Source organism: Martes martes, assembly GCF_963455335.1.
Source record: "Martes martes genome assembly, chromosome: 15".
NCBI lineage: Eukaryota > Metazoa > Chordata > Mammalia > Carnivora > Mustelidae > Martes > Martes martes.
This window is the reverse complement of record NC_137903.1, coordinates 25,549,186-25,570,901: the sequence shown is the minus strand read 5'-3', so window position 1 is coordinate 25,570,901 and position 21,716 is coordinate 25,549,186. Positions and strand designations below refer to the sequence as shown.

Genomic DNA, 21,716 nt, shown 5'->3' with positions numbered 1-21,716 from the left:
CCCCACCTCTGTGTGGCTGTCCCACAGAGTTCTGCAGCCACGAGCAAAGAGCCCGGGCGCCATGCCCCCACCCAGGCCGGCCTCGGCGCGCTCCCTGCGGGCTGGGGCCTGAGGAACCCGGGCGAGCAGTCATTTGCGATAACCTATAACCGATGTCTTCTTTCCTCCCCTCGCAATGCTAACCCACTGGAACTAACAGCAAGCATTCAGAATGAGCGTAAGTCCCTGCGTGCCTCTGTGCACTCGTGCCTCTGGGAGGTAGGAGGGCAGCAAGGAGGGGCGGGAGAAGGCCAAGTGAGGAGATACAGGGGGATTAACCACCTTTCCACCCTGCCTGTGGGGGCTTCTTGACACCAGAGCCCCTGTAGTGCGGGCCCAGGAAGGGGAGCGGCCAGCCGGAGCCCCCCATCACTGGGAACGGCAGAGGAGCAGGGGTTAAGAAGGGCCGCTGCTCCCCCTGCTCCGGTGGCCAGCACAGGAGCCCCACAGAGAACACTGGAGGCGGGGCCGAGAGTGAGACGTGCTGGCTCTTTGGCGGGCAGACAAGTCCCTGGGGACTGGGCCTGGGAGCTCCTGTCTCACCATGCTTTGGCCATCTGTGGACCCTCCGGGGCTCAGAACCATCCCGGCCACTGGGCTCTGGAACGCTAGCTGCTTTGTGGTCTTGATTCATTCAGTAAATGTATTTCAAGAAGTCTCACGCACCAAGCGTTGCGCCAAGTGTTGGGACACAAGAGTGGGTAAAACAGAACTTTCTCATAGAGATTCCACGAGATCTGAAAGAGTTTCTTCTTAGGCTCAGTCCTTGACATAACCCCCTTTCCCGCAGCCCTATTTAAGGAGCTGGGCCCCTGGCACAGGGTACTGCCCCCCCACCCGGCTTGCCGGCTTGTGCTGTGGCTCCCGAAGCCCTTCAGTTCAGCCACTCCCCAAGCCAGGCCCCCGAAGCCCTGAGCGCCCCTGTTTGTGCTGTTGCAGTATCCCAGCCCCCAACCATCACCAAGCAGTCTGTGAAGGACCACATCGTGGATCCCCGCGACAACATCTTGATTGAGTGTGAAGCCAAGGGGAACCCTGCTCCCAGGTGAGCGCACTGGCAGGTAAATCCACGCCCCCCCCAAAGAGGTATTGAAACCACACCCTGGCCCTGAGTGTAGCTGAAGCAGTGGATAAATTAAAATTATCCAGAAGACATCTCTTGGATACCTACCTGGTGGAAAGTACAATTCAGAGAACTAAGAAATGTAGCTGATGAGGAGACTGGGGTCCAGAAATCTTCAGTGGCTTAAAGTCACACCCGGAAGTCAGGACGAGATACTAATTTTTCTGACTGTCGGTGTCACACATTCCTTCCACTGCCTTACCTCCCCAACTCCCCCCGACCCAGTGCACCACCACCGTGCGTAGCTTATAGGAAGTTCCTCCTGCTGGCTCACCGGAGTCTTTCATGCTGAGCACATCTCGGCTTGTGAGCACATCAGCATTAAACAGGGCGTCTGCAGACCAGAGCCGAAGGCCTTCGGTGTGTGTGCGCGCGGACCGGGTTAAATGATGCTCCTCCTACCATCTCCTTAGAGCCCCTCTCCGTCCTTCAGAGAGGGACCCATGTCCTCAGGAAGAGGAAGTGAAATGGAAGCACAGAGGTATTACCTGCCTTTGCCAAGGTCACCCAGCTTGAAATGGGGGGGAGCCTGGAGTTAAACCCAAGCATCTGATAGCACCCCACCCTTCCCCTCCCCCGCCCCAGGCCAGGTGTGTTTCTACCAAACGGAAGATGCAGGAGATGGAGAGCTGTTCTGCTATTTGTCCCCCTCCTTCAAAGCAGCAGCCACAGGCTGCACCGTGCAAACCAGACATGACCCGACCCTGTGCTGGGCGTCTCTCTGGAGAAATGAGGCAGGGCGGAACTTTGGGTGTATGGCAGCCTCCTTCTGCCTGCCTCCTAGCCCCCCACCCCCCCAGTTTGCATGAGCCCGAGAACAAGGAGCGCCACTCTCATCCAGGCTGGAAGAAGCAGGGTCACCCGGAAGGGTCAGGCGGGGCACAGATGGCCTTCTGAAGTTTGGTCTGTCCACCATGGTTCCTTTGCAGGGACAATGATTCCATGACAAGGAGCAGCCCCTACTGCCCCTGCTTCTTTTATGTCCTGGGCGGCTGCAGACGTAACCCCCACCCCCAGAAGCAAAGGGAGATTCTAGTCTCTTCTCCCCTGGGGTCTTTTGAAGGCTGCCGGTTCTTTCAAACTCCCCTCCTGGGTTATAATGTGTGGCCCCTGCTTTATACTCTACCCACTGAGCAGGGCACGGATAACCTGAGCCATTGCCCTTTGCCTTTTTTTTTTTTTTTTTAAGATTTTTATTTACTTACGACATAGAGAGATAGCAAGAGAGGGAACAAAGCAGGGAGAGCTGGAGAGGGAGAAGCAGGCTTCCTGCTGAGCCAGGAGCTCGAAGCGGGGCTTGATCCCAGGACCCCAGGATCATGACCTGAGCCAAACGCAGACACTTCATGACTGAGCCACCCAGGTGCCCCACCTTTTGGCTTTAGAGTTGGTTCTCAAACAGGGAGACAGGAGGAGCAGAACTAGCTCCCTGATGGGCTTGGCTCCGGTGAAATGGGAATTTGGGCTTGACTTCGTGGTCAGAGGCTGGGATGCCCTGGGGTAGAAGCTGCAGGTGACTCTGGATTTTAAAGCAATCCGAGTCCCCGCCGGCTCCTGCAGAGGACAGAATCTCCCAGTGGCGGCTTGGGTACGTGTCACTTACAGCCATGACTCTCAGCCTTGGTTGGCTAAAAGCACTAATGTCAGGAGCCCGCTCCCCTCCAGCTTCACCTATGGCTCTGGCCTGGGACTCTGCATTTTATCCGGCTTCCCAGCCGGTTCTGCCACCTAGTCAGGGGGACATGGAGGTGTGGTTATGGGACTGGGCCAGGGACCAGGGCCCTGAGGTTCTCGCCTGGAGCCCGGAGTCCACTGTGTTCCTCCTTGTTGCCTCTGCTTCTGCCCACCCCCACCCCCCACTGCCCACAGCTTCCACTGGACTCGAAACAGCAGGTACTTCAACATCGCCAAGGACCCCCGAGTGTCAATGAGGAGGCGGTCTGGGACCCTGGTGATCGACTTCCGCAGCGGGGGCCGGCCGGAGGAATATGAAGGGGAATACCAGTGCTTCGCCCGCAACAAATATGGCACGGCGCTGTCCAACAGGATCCGCCTACAGGTGTCCAGTGAGTAGCACATGGGCTTGCTAGCGTGCCTTGCTCCTCGGCGCATGGTGGGGAGGGACATGGAGGGTCGTTCCGGAAGGGCCATCCCTGCCCTTGGCCTATGGGTGCCTTGGTGCTCTGCTCATCCTGCCTCCTGTTCTGCCTCCAAGCAGGAGCACACCTTGCCCTCCTCAAAAAGATTGCTTGGAAACGGGGCTTCCGAGCCAGAGTCTTGAACAACTTCACGAGCATTCTGGGCCCGGGAGGAGAGGAAGGAGAGGAGCCTTTGGAGAAGTGTATCTATTAAGACTGAAGTCCTCTCCTCTCTTGCTGCACCCAGCCTAGACTCACGGGCCGTCTCCACCCACTCCCTTGTTCTCCCTTTTGCCCTTCTGCTTTTCCTCCTTGTATGCCTGCCCCTAGCCGAGCTCCTTGTCCTGGCCCCCACCATCACCCTCACTTCATGCTCCTCTGATTCCTCCCAGAGTCTCCCCTGTGGCCCAAGGAAAACCTAGACCCTGTTGTGGTTCAAGAAGGCGCTCCCTTGACGCTCCAGTGCAACCCCCCACCCGGACTTCCGTCCCCAGTCATCTTCTGGATGAGCAGCTGTAAGTTTTGGAGGCCTGCCATTTGATTTCTACTTTTATCTTAGGGAGTGGGGTGGGTGTCTTACATGGGAGGGGCTTGCCCAAGGTTGGGAGACCTTGACTTATGAGAAGCAGGTGTAAAGGGACCACATGGCGGAAAACACATCAAGAGGCTGCTCAGGCCCATTTCCTGGCCCAGATGCTATCGGCTGTGTAATCTTGAGCAAGTTGCTTAACAACCCTGGGCCTCAGTTTGCTCTTCTGGGGAAAAAAAAAAATAGGGCTAGAACCTGATCATTGTAAGAATAAATGAGTTAATACATCCAAAGAACTTATAACACAACCAGACACACAGTAAGTGCTGAGTAGTCTTTGTGAAGATGAAGAAACAGAACAAGAAAAAAGGAAAGAGGAGGAAGAGGAGAAACTGTCAATAAGCCAGCTGCAGGCAGGTTGACACCAAGCCTCCTTTCAGTCTTTAGTCGGTCTGGATTTACTGAGGACAGAGAGGCCACAGGAATGAAACCTTTGATAAAGGAGTGACAGGGAGACAGGACATTTGTAGCAGGGGCAGAGTATCATCACTGAGAGCTTGTCCTGTTTCATTTTGCACTGAGATTCATTTAACCACTGTGGACCTCAGTTTCTTCCCATGCTTTCAATCACAATAAGTGGGGGCATGCTATAAAGGTGTTTAGAGCATTGCTGGCTATCTGTCTTCCTGGCTTCCCCTCCCCATCCTCCATACCTGCCCGCCCACCCACCCCCAGCCCCTTCTATCCATCCATCCATTGGTCAATCTGTAGATCTGCCTGCCTGCTTAGCATCCATCATCCATCCATCCATCCCCGAGTTTTTACCAGCTTGCTTCCGGAAGAAGCAGGGTAGTGAGCTGTTTGACAGAGAGAGTATGGCTTCGTGCTCACCCGTTGTCTCACTCTGTGTCATCTCGGTGCATTGCGTGGGGAAGGCTGTCTGGCCACAGGCTGGAGGGCTGGTTGGTTTGCTAACTGGTTCAGAGTCTGTCGTCCCTGCATCACACCTGTCACCAGCTTATGTCCATAAGTATATCCTGAGTAGATCTCCTGAGTGGATCTCATGACCCTCATCTTTCCATCATCACTGGCATCTGCCCACCATCAGCTTTTCCCTGGGTGCCAGTAACCCTCTATAACTGGCCTCCCCGGTCTTTCTAAAAACATAAATCTGATCGTTTCATTCATATGCTCCCGCCCTTTACTGGCTCCTCCATCACCTCGGACCAAGTCCAGACTTATTTCCCTTCCTGATCTAGTTCCCTCTGCCTCTCGAGCCTTTCTCCTACCCCCTTCCCCGGCTGTGTGCTCTTAATTTTTAGCACGCACTGTTCTTACTGCTTGGAAACCTCTTTGGGCCCCTGTCTCTTCTGCCTGGTGTCACGGAGCCTCCGAGGCGGAGCTCAGGGCCCCCTGGCAGGGACTCATGGCTCCTCCGCTCAGCCCATCCCCTTTCGTATCCGGGCTCCCCACTCGCCACACTGCGTACCAGTGATTTCTTTATCTCCCGCCTCTTCTAGGCTGCGGGCTCCCTGAGGGCAGGAGCTATCTAACTCAGGTCTCTTTCACCAATCATGGGCACAGTGCCTGGCACACAGTAGGCCTGCAGTAAATTTTGGATAATAAGTCATTTAAAGCACTGACCATCCCATTGTTGGAAAGTTGGCATCATTAACCTTGCACTTTCAGAAATGATGACTTAATAAAAGGTCGTGGGGGGCTGAGAAGGCATTAGCTGTGAATCGTCAGCCTGACAAATACGCTTTCACAAACCGAGTAACCGGCAGACCCGGTCGTTTGAATTGACACCTATTGCTTCAACAGTCATGGACAATGTAGTCCACTTCCTCAGCCACTCCTGTGACGTCACTGATTCTAAAAAGCACCATTTTCATCTGTTAACATCTCTAATTAGAAAGCATCCTAGAATCATTGATTAGTAGGTATCTTGCAATTGTAATTGGCAGTGATTTTCTCTTTCCTGGTGGGAGTGAGAGCTTAAAAAAAAGAAAACAAGTGAACTTGACTCCTGATTTGGGAAGTACCTGAGAGATAGCATTTCCTGCCTCTGGTTCGGGGCCAGTCAGAGCTTTTGTGACATGGACGAGAGCTAGAAAAGTCTGGTCACAGAGCATGAATGTGGCAGGCAGACGTCTTCCCTCACTGCTTTCACAACCCAGGAGGTGTGAAATTCACTGCTTTCTTATCTGTGAACTGGAAAGAAGCCCCCCTCAGAGTTGAGAGGATGAGAGGGAATCACGTTGAACTCCCAGCCCCACCCGGCACTCTGTCGGCGCTCCGTCACCAGAGCAGTCGCTACCATCACTCCTGTTACGGTGACCGCTCACCTCTGTCTGTACCTCTGCTCCCTTCCAGCCATGGAGCCCATCACCCAAGACAAGCGTGTCTCCCAGGGCCACAACGGCGACCTGTATTTCTCTAACGTGATGCTCCAGGACATGCAGACGGACTACAGCTGCAACGCACGTTTCCACTTCACCCACACCATCCAGCAGAAGAACGCCTTCACCCTCAAGGTCCTCACCAGTAAGTGCAGGTCCCTGCCCGGGGCTGGGAGCCGGGGCGGAAGCCCTCGGACCCCAAGGAGCCCCGGGTACCTGGGTCTGGGGGCAGCCTTGTCCCCGAGGCTGACCCAGAAATCCCTCCAGCATGTGGTGCCTGAGCTGTTTCCGTGGCTCTGAAACCAACTTGCTTGATTCTGAAGCCTTGAGTTAAACTTGGTCCTGCTCTGAGTCAGTGCTTCTCAAGCTGCGGGCTCAGTCCGAATCACCGGGCCAACAGGGCAGCCATCCCCAGCCCGACCCGAGCCTGCCTCCACGGTCCCGGCCTCCGTGTCCTCTGTTAGCTCTCCAGGTGCTCGGGACCCACAGCAGCATCCAAGGAGCCCTGCTTTCGGTGGTCACCCAACATCTCTCCCATGCCCTCAGCCTGAGGATTTCTTTTCTAGCTAGTCCCCGTTTGGTGGTCTGTACTTCTAGAAATAAAGCCACAGTACAGAATATCCGCATTGGCTGGGACCCCAGCATGAAATGTGTTCGATGCCGGACCCCATGGGACGACTCCATTTGCAAGCTGCAGATTAATGTTCTAGTTTTACTTGTTTTCATTTTTATTTCCGGATTCTGTTTGGCTGGTACCGAAGCGGGTCAGCCCTGCCTGACCCAGAATAGCGTGGGGTCGGTGGCCCTCCGCAGAGGAGAGAACCGCGTAGTCATCTCCCAGACACCCATCTTGCCGGGGACCCACGGGCCTGGCGCTCCGGCTGCAGATCCTCAGCCTGCCTAGGACGTTGCATTCCAAGTGGCTGTGTTCGTTTGCACCGCAGATGTGTAACAGGCCTTCTCTTGAGGAGCCCCCCCACCCCCCAAAGACCTTGGTCTGTGTGACTCAGCTGTGGAGGCTGTTTTCCACACTGGGGACAGTGGTGCTTGTGGGGGAAGCCAAGCAAAGGGCAGCATGTGGGCGCTGACAGCTGCCCCAGGTCGCAGAAGAGAACCTGAACCCCAGGTTCTCTGCGCCCACACGCCTCTTGGGGGAAGGTGGGGAGAGTCTAGGGGACCTTGGTCCTTGCTCAGGACAGCCGGGGGCCTGGTCTTCTTTCCTCAGCTGCCCCTGCCAGGAATGGAAGCAGGTGGTGCCTAGAACCCCAGCTCCACACCCCGTCTCTACCCGGCATGGAGGCGGGCCCCCACTCCTGCAGCTCCCCACACACTGTTCTGTGTTGGAGTCGGGCTGCCCACAATTTGCTAACCAACAGGATGGCCGGAAACCTGGGGACGAGCCCCACGTGCCCCTGGCAGCAGACCCAGGTCCAGTCTACTTGGCTGCCCCCTCGCTGGCCTTCTTATTCCAGACCGAGGCCTAGAGGGGACCCCCGGGTAAGAAAGTTGGGTTGCCTGAAGCGTCTCAGTGCACATCAGGAGCAATTGCTGGCCAGCTGGCTGGGCCGTGGAGGACAGTGTGGTGCGCCTGGGACCTCTGAGTGGGCTCCGGGGCCAGGACAGGGCTGGCAGCATGGGGAGGTGAGGGCGGCAGGAGCATCGAGCAAGATGCTGGATGCTGGATGGTCCTTAGTGCTGTCCCCTGGCTTCCTCTCTGCCAGTCAGACTCCTTTCTGGGGACTGAGCCAGGTGACCTTCTGCAGTCCTGGGCAGAGGCCCTCAAGGTCACACAGGATAGAGGCAGGGGGAGTTGGAGGTGGTAAAGAGCCTTCCTCTGTGGAATTAGGCAGTTAGAGATTTTCAGCATTTAGAAATTGGGTTTTCCAGAAACATCCTTATCTCTACCTGCGGAGGTAAGGGCTGTTTATTTCTGCTTCATTTCTGGGTGCCCTACTCCACTGAAAACTCTTTCCTACAAATGCCAAGAACCACCCCCCCACACCCCACCCCAGGTAATGGGAACAGAGCCCTGTCTGCTTCCTGGAGTTCTCCCAGGGGTAGCTTTGGCCGGGAGCAAGTTCTGGGCATCTGAGCCAGCCCAGAATTGGGTACAGTTGCTTAAAATAGCACAGTTGTGCTCTGTCTGCTTTCCTGCCTGGAGAGGACACAGGCTCTTTCTTAAACCTTCAGAACCGTGTCTGGGGGTGGGAGGCAGAACAGCCAAGCTTGGCTGGCTTCAATGTCCCTCCTCGCCACAGGTTTCCATCACAGTCTGGACGTTGGGGGAAGATGCCAATCTCAGCATGGCTGATTGTGCCTTACCTACATATAAGGAATGGCAGAGGGGAAGGTATATAACGCAAAACACTGGGCAGTCTGAAACCATTTTTAAAATTTGTTTTGGGTGCAACCAAAGACAGCAGAGGTGATGTGCCAGTCCCGCTTTGCCCGCCCCAGAGCAGGTCTCTTTGGTGACCGTGGTGAAGGAGAAGGGGTCTCCTGAGGTAGACCGTGGAGCACTAACCCTGTTTCCTCCTAATGTCTGCTGTCTAAGTAGCACTCTCAGGAGTCAGAAAATCTCCCTGGATTACCCAGATGAGCTGCAGAATCCACAAACCGTGAGATCAGTTCCAAGCTTGGGTCACTTCTCTGGAAAGAGAGGAGTTCTGTTTCCCTCAGTGGCATGGGAGCTTAGGAGCATGAAGCCAGGGTCTTTTTAGCTGTGTGCCCCTATCCTGCCCCCCGGAGAGGAATGTCCACTCCTGAGTACATCCTCAGCCCCTCCTCTCTTCTGCCCCCTGCCTCTCCACGCCACTGCCCTGAACAAACCCAAGCTGACATCCCAGACAGGCTCGGTCTTGCAACACATGCCATCTTAAGGGATGGTTCTGAATAATGCGAGTCTCCCTAGCGGGCTTTAAGCACATTTGGGAAGCCCTGCGATATGGGTCCCAGCAAAGAGGGCGCACAGCCTCGGCAATCAGTTGTAAGGGGAGCTGATCTGTCTTCAAATATGCAAATACTCTGGCACAGCACCTCGCCTCCCTCAGGCGCTTTCTTGGACTGGGTCCGGCTTCTCAGGGCCGTCTGCTTGGCTTCCAGTCCACTGTGCCGCCCCCCACCCCCTGTGGGTACCGTCAAAACTTGAACCCCGTAGCTGGATGGGGATGACAGTAGAAGAATGAAAAGCCGAGCTTGGCAGGCTTAAGTGCCCTATTCCAAAACCTCTTTCACTGAGGATTAAATGCCCAGCAGTCTTAATTACCTGACTTTGGCACCAAAGGCACTGGTCTGCTCCTTAAGGAATGACTTCAGCCCAAGCCAGTCTAGGAGCTCCGCATCTCCAGCTTCGTCCGCGGTCCCTTCCCATCCAAGTGTAGAGTGCTGAGCCCATACACTCTCTCTCTCCCGTCCCAGGCAGGGTCCCCTTCTGTTCTGAAAATCTGACCCACAGCCTGGCCCTGTCTGCCTCCCTAGAACATTCCAGGACTCCTTGGGAGGAGGGCTTTCTGCCACCAGAGACATCTCAGAGACCAGGGTGGTTCCCAGTGCTCAGGTGGGGAGGGGTGCTTGCTGCCGGTCAGCCCACGATCGCTGGGCGCTGCCAAGGGTCCGTCTGTCCCTGTGTCTCAGCTGCTGAACTGTATCTCTTGGTCTGTCTTCTCTCACTGACCTCCCACCTTTGCACCTTAGCTTCCGCCCAGGGAGGGCTTTGCTCTTTCCCTCAGGGCTCACTCACACTCCTTTCTCTTTAGCTGCCCTGGGAGCTGGCCCGATCCAGAGTCCTGGGAACTGAGGATTTTGATGGGAAGTTGTTCAAAAGACGGCTACGGGATACCATTAATCCTTACCTCATTTGTTTGAAATACAGTAGGATCAAGCCATTACAGGTCAAGCCTAATTTCTTTCATTAAAAAGAAGATTTTTTTATTATTGCCTTCTTTTGCAGGATTTAACCTTTTCTTCTCTTTTTGGGGCTGTTTTATGTTGCTTGTTTTTCACCAAGCATATTTCCTTTCCAAATACGCCGTGTCTTTCCTTTGCAAAATCCCCGGTTGTTTTCTGCAGCTTCGCGTTTCTGTTGTTCTCTCCCTGTTTATGCCTGCGTGAGCTCTCCGTGGCCTGTTTGCTCACCCTCTTCTGTTTATTGCAGACAACCCCTATAATGACTCGTCCTTAAGAAACCACCCTGACATGTATAGTGGTGAGTCGCCGCGGTAACCTTGGGAGTAACCTTGCCTGTCCTAACCCCAGTTTGCCTAACTTGACTGATACCGTGTCATTAACCCACGCTGGGTGGAGGGGCTGATAGTCAGCCACACCAGGGTGCCAAGGGGCCCCCTTCCGGACACCACTCTCCGGGAGGACGGTGGCCAGTGCGGGAGTCTTGAGGTAGCTCACGAGGGGCTGTGGCTTCCGGGAATGCATAAGCCACCAGGTGCTGAAGTCTGGATCAGGTTGGTCGGACCAGGGTAGGACTCCAAAAGAGCTTCTTGGAAGGTTCTGTGATGGGTGGAGGGAGCGTGTCGGAGGAGAGGGGAGTCTGTCTGCACAGTGAGGAGGAAACAGGGAATCTGGTGCCTATTAGCGGTTTAAAGGATGCAGAAAGCTTTGTGATAGAGTGTCTGGATGTGATTTGCCTGCCTTGCAATATAGCCTTAGTTACTGGGGGCACCGTTTTACCCCATGTCTCTTTAAAAATCCCTCTGGGAAAAATGAGTGAGAGTCCAGCTCTGAGTTCTCTTTGAAGGTAAGTATAAAGGGAGGTGGGCCATGCCTGGTCTCTGTTCCCTGGGCTGCTTGTGCCCTCCGGCAGCGTGTGCAAATCCAGGGCCCACCAGTCCGCACACTTGCACGTCCCGGAAGAGTTTCTGTGAGGCGTATTTCTAACTCATCACACAACTGGTTGCTCAAGCTGATTAGTAGAGTAATTGGCTATTTCCACACCTGAGCACCACCACCCCCCCCCCCCGCCACGGCTCAAGAATGTCTTGTTTTCCTTGCGCAGCCAGAGGGAACAGTCCGTTTGCTGGCTTTGGCAAGGCAGCTGGCCCCCGTCATCAGTTATGCCTCGGAAGCTGAGGCTGCAGGTCCCCAGGGCGGTCATTGTGGCCTCAGATGGATAGGAAGTGTCTGCATTGTGATGTGCTAATATAAACAATGATCGGTGTCTAGAGTGGGGGAGGGGAAGAAGGAGGGAGAGCCCCGGAGCGAGGCAAAGGCTCTATCTTGGCATCAAGCAGCTAGAGCCACACTGAGATTCTGCCAAGGAGATTTACTGCCCAAGGAAGCAGGAGATCTTTGTTAGATTCAGGACGCTGTTTGTTTTCAAAATAATGGGGCCAACCAGCATTGTGTCTAGAGCCCCAGAGCACTGGTGTGGAATGTGCCTGTCTCTAAATTGGATTTCAGGTTATCTGTTACAGAAGTATTCTTGAAGCTAGAGTATGTCAGAGCCAGAGGGTCCCTTAGAGACCACCTGGTCCAAGCACCTCGCTTTGTGTTGGATAAACCGTTCAGGGGAACACGCCTGTAGAATTATTTTCTCAGCGGGATAAATTTGAGTGATTCCAGCCACTTAAACTTTGTGGCCAGTGGTAGATGGGATTACGAGTGAATGGGTGGGAGTTCTAAGAGCCATCCAGGGCTAGGACACCCAACAAAGCTCATAAGAATGCACATGGAGATCAACCCCTTCTCCTCAAGCCAGGGTAGAATGAATGGGGCTGACCCAAGCATTAAGCCAGCTGGAAGGGATATAAAGTCAAAGTGAGACACACACTGAACAAAGGACAGCTAGGTCGAATGCTTCTAGAAAGAAACACGAAGTGAAAAGGGAGAAAGATAAGGTCCTTCCTGAGTACAGGGCGGGACATAGAGACACAAGACAGTGACAAGTGCCCAGTGCATCTGTCTGCTTAGCTTTGAAATATGGCACATCTCTTATAGGGTTAGGGCCACCCCACGAACTACATTTTGTTCTGGTGATTTCTACAGTGGTTTGGTATCCTTCGAACCTATGCCAGATGGCCCCTGACCCACTGAGTGGCGAGGGAAGCTGGTCTGAGATGGCAGCTTGCCACGTAGAATTCACCCAGCGAGGAGACAAGGAAGAGAAGAGTGGGCACTCTGAGGTAGACAGCCTCGAATTAAATGCAGGCTCCTGAGTGACCTTGGACGAGTCATTTAGTGTGTGAAAACCTTAATGTCCTCATCTGTAGAGTAGGTATACAACGTGCCCCCCCGGACTGCTGTGAACAGTGACCAGGGTGATGCACGTCTGGTCGCTAGCATGGCGTCAGACACGTCAGTGATGAGTACGTGTCCCCCCAGTATTGGTATTGAAGGATTGAATGGCTTAGTGCTGACTGAGGTCAAGATGGGCACAGAGAAGTTGAAGAGAAGCCAAGGGCAAGAAGCCAAGCAGCAAGCACGATTATGGGAAGAAAGTACTGTGGAGGGAGGGACTTGAGGGCAGACTAGAAAAGTGAAAGTTATTCAGATCCTCAGCCCTGCTTGAGACCTCGATCAGAAAAAAGCCCGACTCTCAACTGAGGGGTTGAGGTCAGACTTACGGGAGAGATTTCCTGGCGGTGGAAGGTATCAAATGTTACTAGACAGAGAGTTTTTCTTGTCTTCTGGGATTGTTTCGTCAACCATTCCCGGAGCCAGAGCTGGATGAAATGCCACAAAGCCAACCCCACAAGCTCTTAATCCTGGGAATCAGAAGCAGCAAATGTGGGATCCAGTTGCCCATAAAAGCTGTTTTTGCCAAAAGTTCTCAGCTACATCTGATGCATTGGGCTCTCTTCTGCTAACCCACAGCACTTAACAGAAGGGAGCAACTCAGGTTTTCAGCAATCTTGACCCTTCCTCTTGTAGGAATCGATGAAGACATTTTTTCATTGGCCCTTTAAAGCCAAGGTGGGTGAGGCAGTGTCATCTCTTGATGTCTCCCTGCTGACCAGATCCCCCTGGAAACCCACGCTCCCACTCCTGAGCCAGGGAGAGCAGGAAAGGACGGACTGTCCTTAGGCTAGGGGTCAGAAGGGCCCTCGTGGGAAGATCTTCCCGAACCCAACAACGTGAGTTTTGTCGTCTGGGTTCTGAGTTTTATCCGATATTAGGTCCAACCCCAGCCCTGAAGATCAGGGAGAATAAGAGAAGCATTATGAAGCTCGTCAGGCTGAATCTCCACCTCTAAGAGGGTAGGTGACATCCTGTGACCCTGGGAGACTGTCATCCTCCACCGGGTAGAGGCCTAGAGAGTAATCACGTTTGTCTTGGAGAGTCTTCCTGGGTCTCCTTCCCCAGGGAAAGAAAGTAGCCACCTTCCCTTGGGAGCAGTGGCCCCGAAAGCCACCAGCTAGATTGTCCTCCGACAGTTTTCATGTAATTCCCTCCAGCTGCTGCTGACAGCATTTTTCATAACCCCCACTTGGGGTCCAGCTTCTTATCCCGTAATGACACCACGTGTCACCCTGACTCCTCTTCAAGCTTTCCATGGCCTTAAGAATCCTCTTGAGAATACTCTGGGGCCTCTTAATTCCTAGCCCAGCTTCTTTCTCCAGCTCAGGCCCGAGTTTATCTGATGGCCACCAAGGAAGGACGGAGTCTCACCGAGAAGAGGTTCACCAGAGCGGCTCACCAAGACACTAAGTCTTTTCCCCTTCACCTCTTTTGCCCTTATGTTTGGGTTTTCTTTGGTTTGATACTCCCAAAGCTGGCTGTCCGAAGGAGGGACAGATGGGCTAACCATCTCTAAGGAGGCAAGCTCGGAGAGCTCTCAGGACATGCTTTGGTGCCAAATGGTCCAGAATCCAAAACATAAGTGGCTTGTGACCTTGCCAAGTCTATGGATTTCCTTGAGCCTCAGTTCCCTCTGCTGAAAATGGTGGTGGTAAACCCAGCCACCCCCCTCCCCGCTTGTTGTGAGGAGTAAGCATGACTCTGATGCCTAGAGAGAGCTATTAGCTCAGGCTTGGCCCCTCGGGCTTACCGAACACTGGCCCTGATTAGTGCCTCTGACTTTTTGGATGTTCTTCCCTCTATTTTTGAACTTTGGCTTGTTTCCCAGTAGCTTCTCTTCCTTTGGGATAATTCTATGGTTGCTAGCCCACACCCTACCAGTGCAGCATGGCTGTAACCTTTTCATAGTCATGGCTACAACACGTCAAGGCCCCCACAGCCAGACTCGGCTCTTTTCTCCGCCTGCTCTGCTGGCTAAGTGTGCTTGTGGTGCCGCCTGCTATGGTGTGAATTAAATGTCCACGGGGTCGCAGGCTGGCTTCTGCCAATTTTGTCCCTGTGTGGAAGGAGTATGCCAACCAAGCTGGGACCCCCTCCACGTCGTCCCAGCTTCCCAGCAACGGACAGCCTCACCAGAGCCTCCTGCCCTGAAATAGCCTTCTCCTCACAGTTCCCTTGACCTTGTGTTATCTGGACTGTTTGGGGGATTCCATGATAACGGGTGGGAGGAAGCCGCTGCTTTGATGTCTGGCTTCCTTGGTCCTGAGAGCTGGCTGCTACGAGGGTCGTAGACAGTAACTGATTAACTGCATAATGGATTAACCCGGTCAGTAGCCACTGTTGTATGTGTGTGTGCTGGTGGGACATGTGAAGACATCTGCACAAAGAGTAATAACACGTGGGCTACACTATTGCCTTCTTTTTTGTTCCCTTCTCCCTTTGCATTCATTCATCCCACCAACACCTACTGAACGCTTACTCTATGTGCCATGCATTGTGCCGGCCGCCTCACTAACTCTGCACACGTCTCATCATTTCTTCCCCTGACGAAAGCATAAAGTAGACCCCACCTCTTTGAAGTGCACTCCGCAATGGCTAGTGGAGAGAAGCTGAGTGCCTCTAAGACAGGAGCCTTGCGGATCCAGCCAGGCACCAGCCTGTCCAACGAGCTCCTGTAGGAGACATCAGTTTCCCTGCCACTCTGTCCTCATGGCCGGGACCCCTTAACAGCCCCTAGCCGGGAAGATGCCTTTGTCCCCACTCCAGGCGTCTCCGATGGCTTCCAGCTCCTGGCAACTCTGCCTGCCTTCCTCCTCTTGCTTCTCCAGCGTAAGACCCACTGCACCACTGGGTGGGCTCAGCTTCTAGAGTTAACTCTTCGTGTTTATAACCCTACACCTTTGGGCAGGGGTGTGTCCTCCAGCTTCCCCTTGCTTTGGGGTTCCTGGCTGGAAAACCTTCGTTCTCCTCCCTTCCGTCTTACCCATGCCCATAGAACTGTGCAAAAAGCTCCCCAAGAGAGGTGAGGTGCAGGTAAGGTGGGGTCCAGACTTGCATGTCCCCGTCCACAGCCAAACAGCCATCCCAGCCGTGTCGATCTCCGGGAGCCACCTGGCCTCCAAACCCCACATGCACGTCACTGTCGGCGGACGTGGCTGTTCCAGCCTAGTTGAATTGTAGATCCCCTCCTCCATCTTGGCTGCCACTTTCCACTCCCCCTCCCCGAGTCTCTCACATCCAATTAACACCCTCCCCCCCCAGCCCCCTCCCAGAGTCATTAGTGAAGAAGCAGAATGGCCTTGGCCCCAGAGTGATTTCCTGTCATCTCTGCTCATTCATTCTCTCCACGTCTCTGCTAAACCAGACTGTTCATCCGGGTCTCTGTGGGCTCATCCTGGCTCCTTGTCTCCAGGGTCCCAGAGAGCAGGTTGTCTGTCCTGTGGCCCCAGTACGTGCCTTCTCATTCATCCACTGCTGCTGAGACAGCCTCCTGGGGGGGCCGCCACATTGGTCTCTGGGGTCCCAATGCAAGATTCTCAGGGGGTAGACGGCTCACTGCTCAGGCAACCCCCTCCTCCTTGCCCAGGAAGGCAGGGTTTACTGAGCTGGGGAGGAAGCTGGACTCCTCTTGGCAGATCCTTTCAGAACTTGAGATGCTCACACACATGTGCCAGTGGGGCCGGGGAGCCCTGTGCTTCCTAACACACCTCTCTTAATGATGCCCCGGCCCTTGTGAAGGGGGTGGGTTTCAGCTGGGAGGGTCTGGGGCTTGGTGCCTCTGAGGGTAATGGGGTAAGTAGAGGGCGTGATGACACTTCTTCCTAGCCTGACCGCTTGGGCCTAGTGGGTCCGCTCTGGGCAGGAGGCTCATGACAGCATCTTCTATCCTATTTCAGCACGAGGAGTTGCAGAAAGGACACCCAGCTTCATGTACCCCCAGGGCACGGCGAGCAGTCAGATGGTGCTGCGTGGCATGGATCTCCTGCTGGAGTGCATCGCCTCCGGGGTGTACGTACAGCCCGCACCCCCACTCTGGTCCCTCTCCAGGAGGACGGGGGGCGGGAATTTGCGCAGGCGCTCTTCTTCCCGCAGTCTGAGGGGGCGAAAAGAGACACAGACAGCCCCTAGCAGGGCTTTGCAAAGCATCATCATTCCCATCCCTTTCTGGCTGTCTTCTTTATGGGTAATGAACGAGGAAAGGAGACGGGTTAATGTCCTGCACATGTGTTCACACCCGTGTGACTTCCCAGCAGCGCCTCAGTGCTCTGTGGCCGAGCACCCGCTCCGTACAGGAGAGGTCCCTCTCAGGGGAGTGTCCGTCCTTCTGAGCGCCTGTATGCTTCAAGGATGCCTGGGTGTCCCGGGCTCTGTGAAAGAGCAGCAGGCCCACGGCTGGGGATAACCCCTGTGTCCTGCTCGCTCCTTCTCCCAGCCCAACACCAGACATCGCGTGGTACAAGAAGGGTGGGGACCTCCCCTCTGACAAGGCCAAGTTTGAGAACTTTAACAAGGCTCTACGCATCACCAACGTCTCTGAGGAAGACTCCGGGGAGTATTTCTGCCTGGCCTCCAACAAGATGGGCAGCACCCGGCACACGATCTCGGTGAGAGTAAAGGGTACGTTGTGTGTATTTCTCATTATGATGATTTGCCAGCCCTACACGCCACAGCCCACCTTTCCCTCCGAGGGGAGGAGGGGGTGGGGGGAGTAGGAGAGACCTGATGACACACTGGCTAGTGGCAATAGTGATCTGCCAGGGACAGCGTCACCCCCCGGATGTGAGAGTGTGTGTGTGTGTGTGTGTGTGTGTGTACACACAGTGGGTATGAGGGGAAGAGGCTGTACCCTGACCATCCCCCACCTCTCTGTGTTGCCTGGGGCTCTCCCCACAGGGGAGTGGACCCCCATGGGCCATTTAGATTTCAGACAGCCCCTTTTCTTTCTTACATTTTGCATTCCCGTTCACGGTGTGTTGTCTTAGCCCTGTGTTGTCTATGTACTTGTGCATGGTTTTTTCTTAAAAATGGGGAGTTATCAGAGCACAAATTATTTTTTTTAAAGCCACTTCCCTCCCTCCATGGTGCCGATGGCCCATCTGACCTGTTGTGGGCGATAGAGCATGTGCCTTTATGGGTCCCGGCCGTGGGTGATGGGGTACACCAGTCCCTGTCAGCCTGGCGCTGACCGGATGATGGGGATGATGAGGTCTGACACTGAGAGTGCAAGAACTTGGGAAGCCCTCGCTCAGTTGACCTGATGACTTTGGTTTCAGAGCTATGCTCAGACCAGGGGTTCTTAACCTTTTGGGGGGTATCAAGATCTTTGCGAATCTGATCGATCCACAGGAACTTCTCAGGAAAAAAATCCCCATCTCCACATATTCCCAGTTGGAAGGGACAGCCAGTCTGCTCTAACCAAAGCTTGATGCCTGAGGTCTTTTCTAAATGGTCTGATGTCATAGCAATAGCCCCAGGATCCTGAGGGGCCAGTCCCGGGCTTACTTTACTAACTGCCCCGCTGTCGCCCTTGGGTGCTCATCGTGAACACCTGTGGGGCTCAAACAGCATCCACTGCCCCAGCCTCCCCTGAGGATTCAGACTTAGTAGGTCTAAGCTGGGCCCCAGTGCCCATGTTTGTTCAGAGCTCTTCAGAGGAGTCTAATGGGCGGCCCCAGTTTAGAACTATTGTTCTGTGAACCCAAAATAGAATGGGAAGCGTCCGCGGTGCCAAGCCCACCAAAGGCAGCCTGGACTGAGTCGTCCCATGAGGATGAGCCCCCGGGCAGGTGGTGAGGGCCTGGAGCTGGCTCTCGGAGGCTCCTGCCTACCCCTAGCCGTCTAATGCCGAGGCCTGCGCTCCGCTTGTCTTCCAGCTGCTCCCTACTGGCTGGACGAACCCAAGAACCTTATCCTGGCTCCTGGCGAGGACGGGAGGCTAGTGTGTCGAGCCAATGGGAACCCCAAGCCCACTGTCCAGTGGATGATAAACGGGGAGCCTCTGCAGTGTAAGTAACAAGCCGTTGTCCCATCTGACTCTGCTGGGCCTCCCGTCAGAGCCTCCAGGGCCCCATCCCTATGCGCCGGCCCTGGGTACACAGAAGGAAGTTAATGACTAGCCCCTTGGCCACTGCTTGGGGAGCATCCCAGCTCTCTGGGCATCTCAAGAGGCTTATGTTCCCATATTTAGGGAGCATGAAACTCCCTTGGGTTTTTCTTGAATCTTGCTTTCTGCCCTAAACCACCACCCAGCCCAGTTTCCAGGTCTGCGGAGAGCTGGCCTCTGAGTTGGGGAGGGGCATGGAAGGTAGAGCAGAGCTCAGCACGCTGCCGTGTTTAGTAACCCAGGCCCCACTCTCTGCTGAGGGCAAACTGAGAGCCAGGCTGGATAGGAGGAAGAACTGCCCCCTGAGAGCAGAGAAGCACTGATGCATTTCCTGGGTGTGCCCAGATTTGGGGAAACTGAGTCCTGCCTGCTGGCTGGAGTAGGTGACTGCAGGGCCCCTTCCGGCCAGGGCTCTCGGTCAGGTTTTCCCATCATAGTCTCTCCGGGTCCTTGTGGGTCCTTGAGACTGCCGGACGTCTGCACCGTCTACTGCCGGGGGCACAGCGCCCTCCCGGCCCATGACCTCGCCCTGTGCACGAGCAGAGACGCAGAGGTTGCCTGCCCTCTGCTGTTCTCCCTGTGCTGACAGCACTCTGGGAACAAGGCAGACAAAGGCAGCAGACTCCACAGCGCTGCGGAATAAACGCAGAGCCCAGGACTTGCCGCTGAGCCCCGGCCCTGGAAAGGTCACCTGTCACTTACGGGGAGCGGCTGAGAAGAAAGTTGGCTCCACAAGAATTGCCAGGGAAGGAGGTGCTGAAGTTGCTGGCGCGGACTTCATGCTTTTGTGCTGAGTGGGGCCTTGGGGGCGGGTGATAAGGATGCTGACCTGTCTTTATTTGCCTCCTGCTGATTCCCCAGTTCCGGGCTCAGACTTGCTGTCTGTGGAGGGGCGCCTCGGGGGCCGGACCCTGGGTGGTCCTCTCCCCACTGTGGCTATCGGTCTGAGCTATCCTGGATGCATTCGCAGACCGTCCAAACCAAGTCACCTTGGCTCAGTCCAGAAACCCTACAGAGGAAGGTCACCTTCCCATGAAAGATGAGAAAAGTGGCGATTCCTTGCGTTTCTAGAAAACTTAATTTAAACCTCTCATTACCATTCCTTTAGTAAAGCTCCTCGGAGTTGGAGAAGGATGGGAGTAATTCTCCAACACTTGACAGATGAGGGAAATGAGGCCCAAATTTACTGATCTGTCCCAGCCCCAGATGGATGTGTGAACAGGACTGAGAGCCCGCGACCACTCCCCAGCCTCTGCTCTCTACATTCCAAGCCAGCTGTGCTGGAAGAGCTGCGGGAGGAAATAGCTTCTCTCAGTTTAGGACAAATTTCTTGGGATGATCAGGTAGCTTTGGCAAATTTAAGGACTCATTCAGTCTCAACAGGCATGGGCTCATGGGCCTGTGTGAATGTTTGAGGAATGTTCTGCTCCAAGGATGGGAAGGTGGTAGGTCTCATCCAGTTGTATATTCCTTTGTCCTTTTCAAAACCTTTAAGTATATGCAAAGTGTATTAAAATAATAACAACAGGGGCGCCTGGGTGGCTCAGTGGGTTAAAGCCTCTGCCTTCGGCTCAGGTCATGATCCCCGGGTCCTGGGATCAGGCCCCGCATCGGGCTCTCTGCTCAGCGGGGAGCCTGCTTCCCTTCCTCTCTCCCTCTGCCTGCCTCTCTGCCTACTTGTGATCTCTGTCTGTCAAATAAATAAAATAAAAATCCTTTAAAAAAAAATAGTAATCAGTGTGTGCTGGGCCTCTGCTGATGATTTTTTTTTTAAAGATTTTATTTATTTACTTGAGAGAGAGCAGGACAGAGTGAGCAGGGGAGAGGAGCAGAGGGAGAAGGAGAAGCAGGCTCCCCGCTGAGCAAGGAGCCCGATGCAGGGCTCAATCCCAGGGCCCAGGGATCATGACCCAAGCCGAAGGCAGATGCTCAACTGACCGAGCCATCCAGGTGCCCCTGCTGATGACTTTAGACATGTAATAAAATCTCAGGTTATCCTCCTAAGAACCCCGCAAGGTGGTACGTCATCCGCATTCTGCACACAAGGATGCTGGAGCTCAGAGGAGCTGAATGACGCTGGCAGATGATGTGGCTGGAATGCAAACCCCTTTCTGTTTCTACGGCTTATGCTCTCAACCACATCTGCCCAGCTCTCACGCAGGTCCAGCAGGGACTCACAGTCCCATCGGACAGGCTGAGAAAGCAGCCCCCATGGGTTTGAAGATGGGCCCGAGGTCACACTGCCAGGCAGCAGTGGAGCCAGAAGCCGCGTCTCCTGGGGGCCACCCAGGGCTGCTGCTTCCACAGCACCCCAGTCATCATGGGGAGCCCTGGCCAGAGCCCCAAGGGCCCTCCACCGCCCTTCCCGTTTCTCACGAGGCGCGTCTTTCCTGTCCGTAGCGGCACCACCCAACCCAAACCGTGAGGTGGCCGGGGACACCATCATCTTCCGGGACACCCAGATCAGCAGCAGGGCGGTGTACCAGTGTAACACGTCCAACGAGCATGGCTACCTGCTGGCCAATGCCTTTGTCAGCGTGCTGGGTGAGCGCACCCCTCCCTCACCCTCGGGGCAGCCTCCCCCGGCTTGCTCCTGTCCTGGGCCCACCTTCTGCTCCGAAGGTCAGCCCGGCTGTGTGGGATTGGAGGGCCTGGGATGGAGGGAGCATGGAGACAGAAGATGAATTTGCCAGGGAAGATGGGGAACTTCAGATCCATGGAGCTGGGTGTGCAGACAGTCAATTCCTTGCTAGGATCATGTCTCCAGATGAGGGGGAGGGGCCCGTCTCACCCCCTCTGCGTATCCAAGCCAACTCTGCCTGCATTCTCAGTGCCCCAGGGCAGGAGGTGGTTCTGAGTACTGGGGTCACTCCTAGATCAGGGGGAGGGCAGGGGCAACTAGGAGCTGTGCTGGGGTGGGGAGGGGCAGTGTCAGTAGCTGCTGTATAATCTGGGGAGACCCTTTGCAAAAGCTGGATTGCACACATGGTAGGTTGAGGGCAGGGGGATGAGCTTCCTCTTCCCTCCCCTAACCCTGGGAGGCTTCTTAAAGCAGGGAGGGTGATGGGGGAAGGATTGGGGGGTGGTAGGGAGGGCTCCTGGAATGCTGCTGCGCTGCTGGGGCACATGGAAG

At 54.8% G+C, this 21,716-nt stretch overlaps 1 protein-coding gene across 5 annotated transcripts in view; it reads left to right on the top strand.

Annotated features, from left to right (window-relative positions):
• NFASC (neurofascin) overlaps positions 1-21,716 on the top strand; it is a gene marked incomplete at both ends in the record, with an annotated part of 67,457 nt that overhangs the window by 6,315 nt on the left and 39,426 nt on the right. For 4 of the 5 annotated variants that reach the window (XM_080825167.1, XM_080825165.1, XM_080825164.1 and 1 more), the window contains 9 exons: positions 979-1,084; positions 3,032-3,228; positions 3,693-3,815; positions 6,206-6,376; positions 10,385-10,435; positions 16,377-16,488; positions 16,913-17,097; positions 18,354-18,485; positions 20,984-21,127. In XM_080825167.1, the coding sequence (XP_080681293.1) occupies positions 979-1,084; positions 3,032-3,228; positions 3,693-3,815; positions 6,206-6,376; positions 10,385-10,435; positions 16,377-16,488; positions 16,913-17,097; positions 18,354-18,485; positions 20,984-21,127 (1,221 nt within the window). The remainder of the gene's footprint in view (positions 1-978; positions 1,085-3,031; positions 3,229-3,692; positions 3,816-6,205; positions 6,377-10,384; positions 10,436-16,376; positions 16,489-16,912; positions 17,098-18,353; positions 18,486-20,983; positions 21,128-21,716) is intronic. The other variant, XM_080825166.1, reaches the window with a different exon arrangement.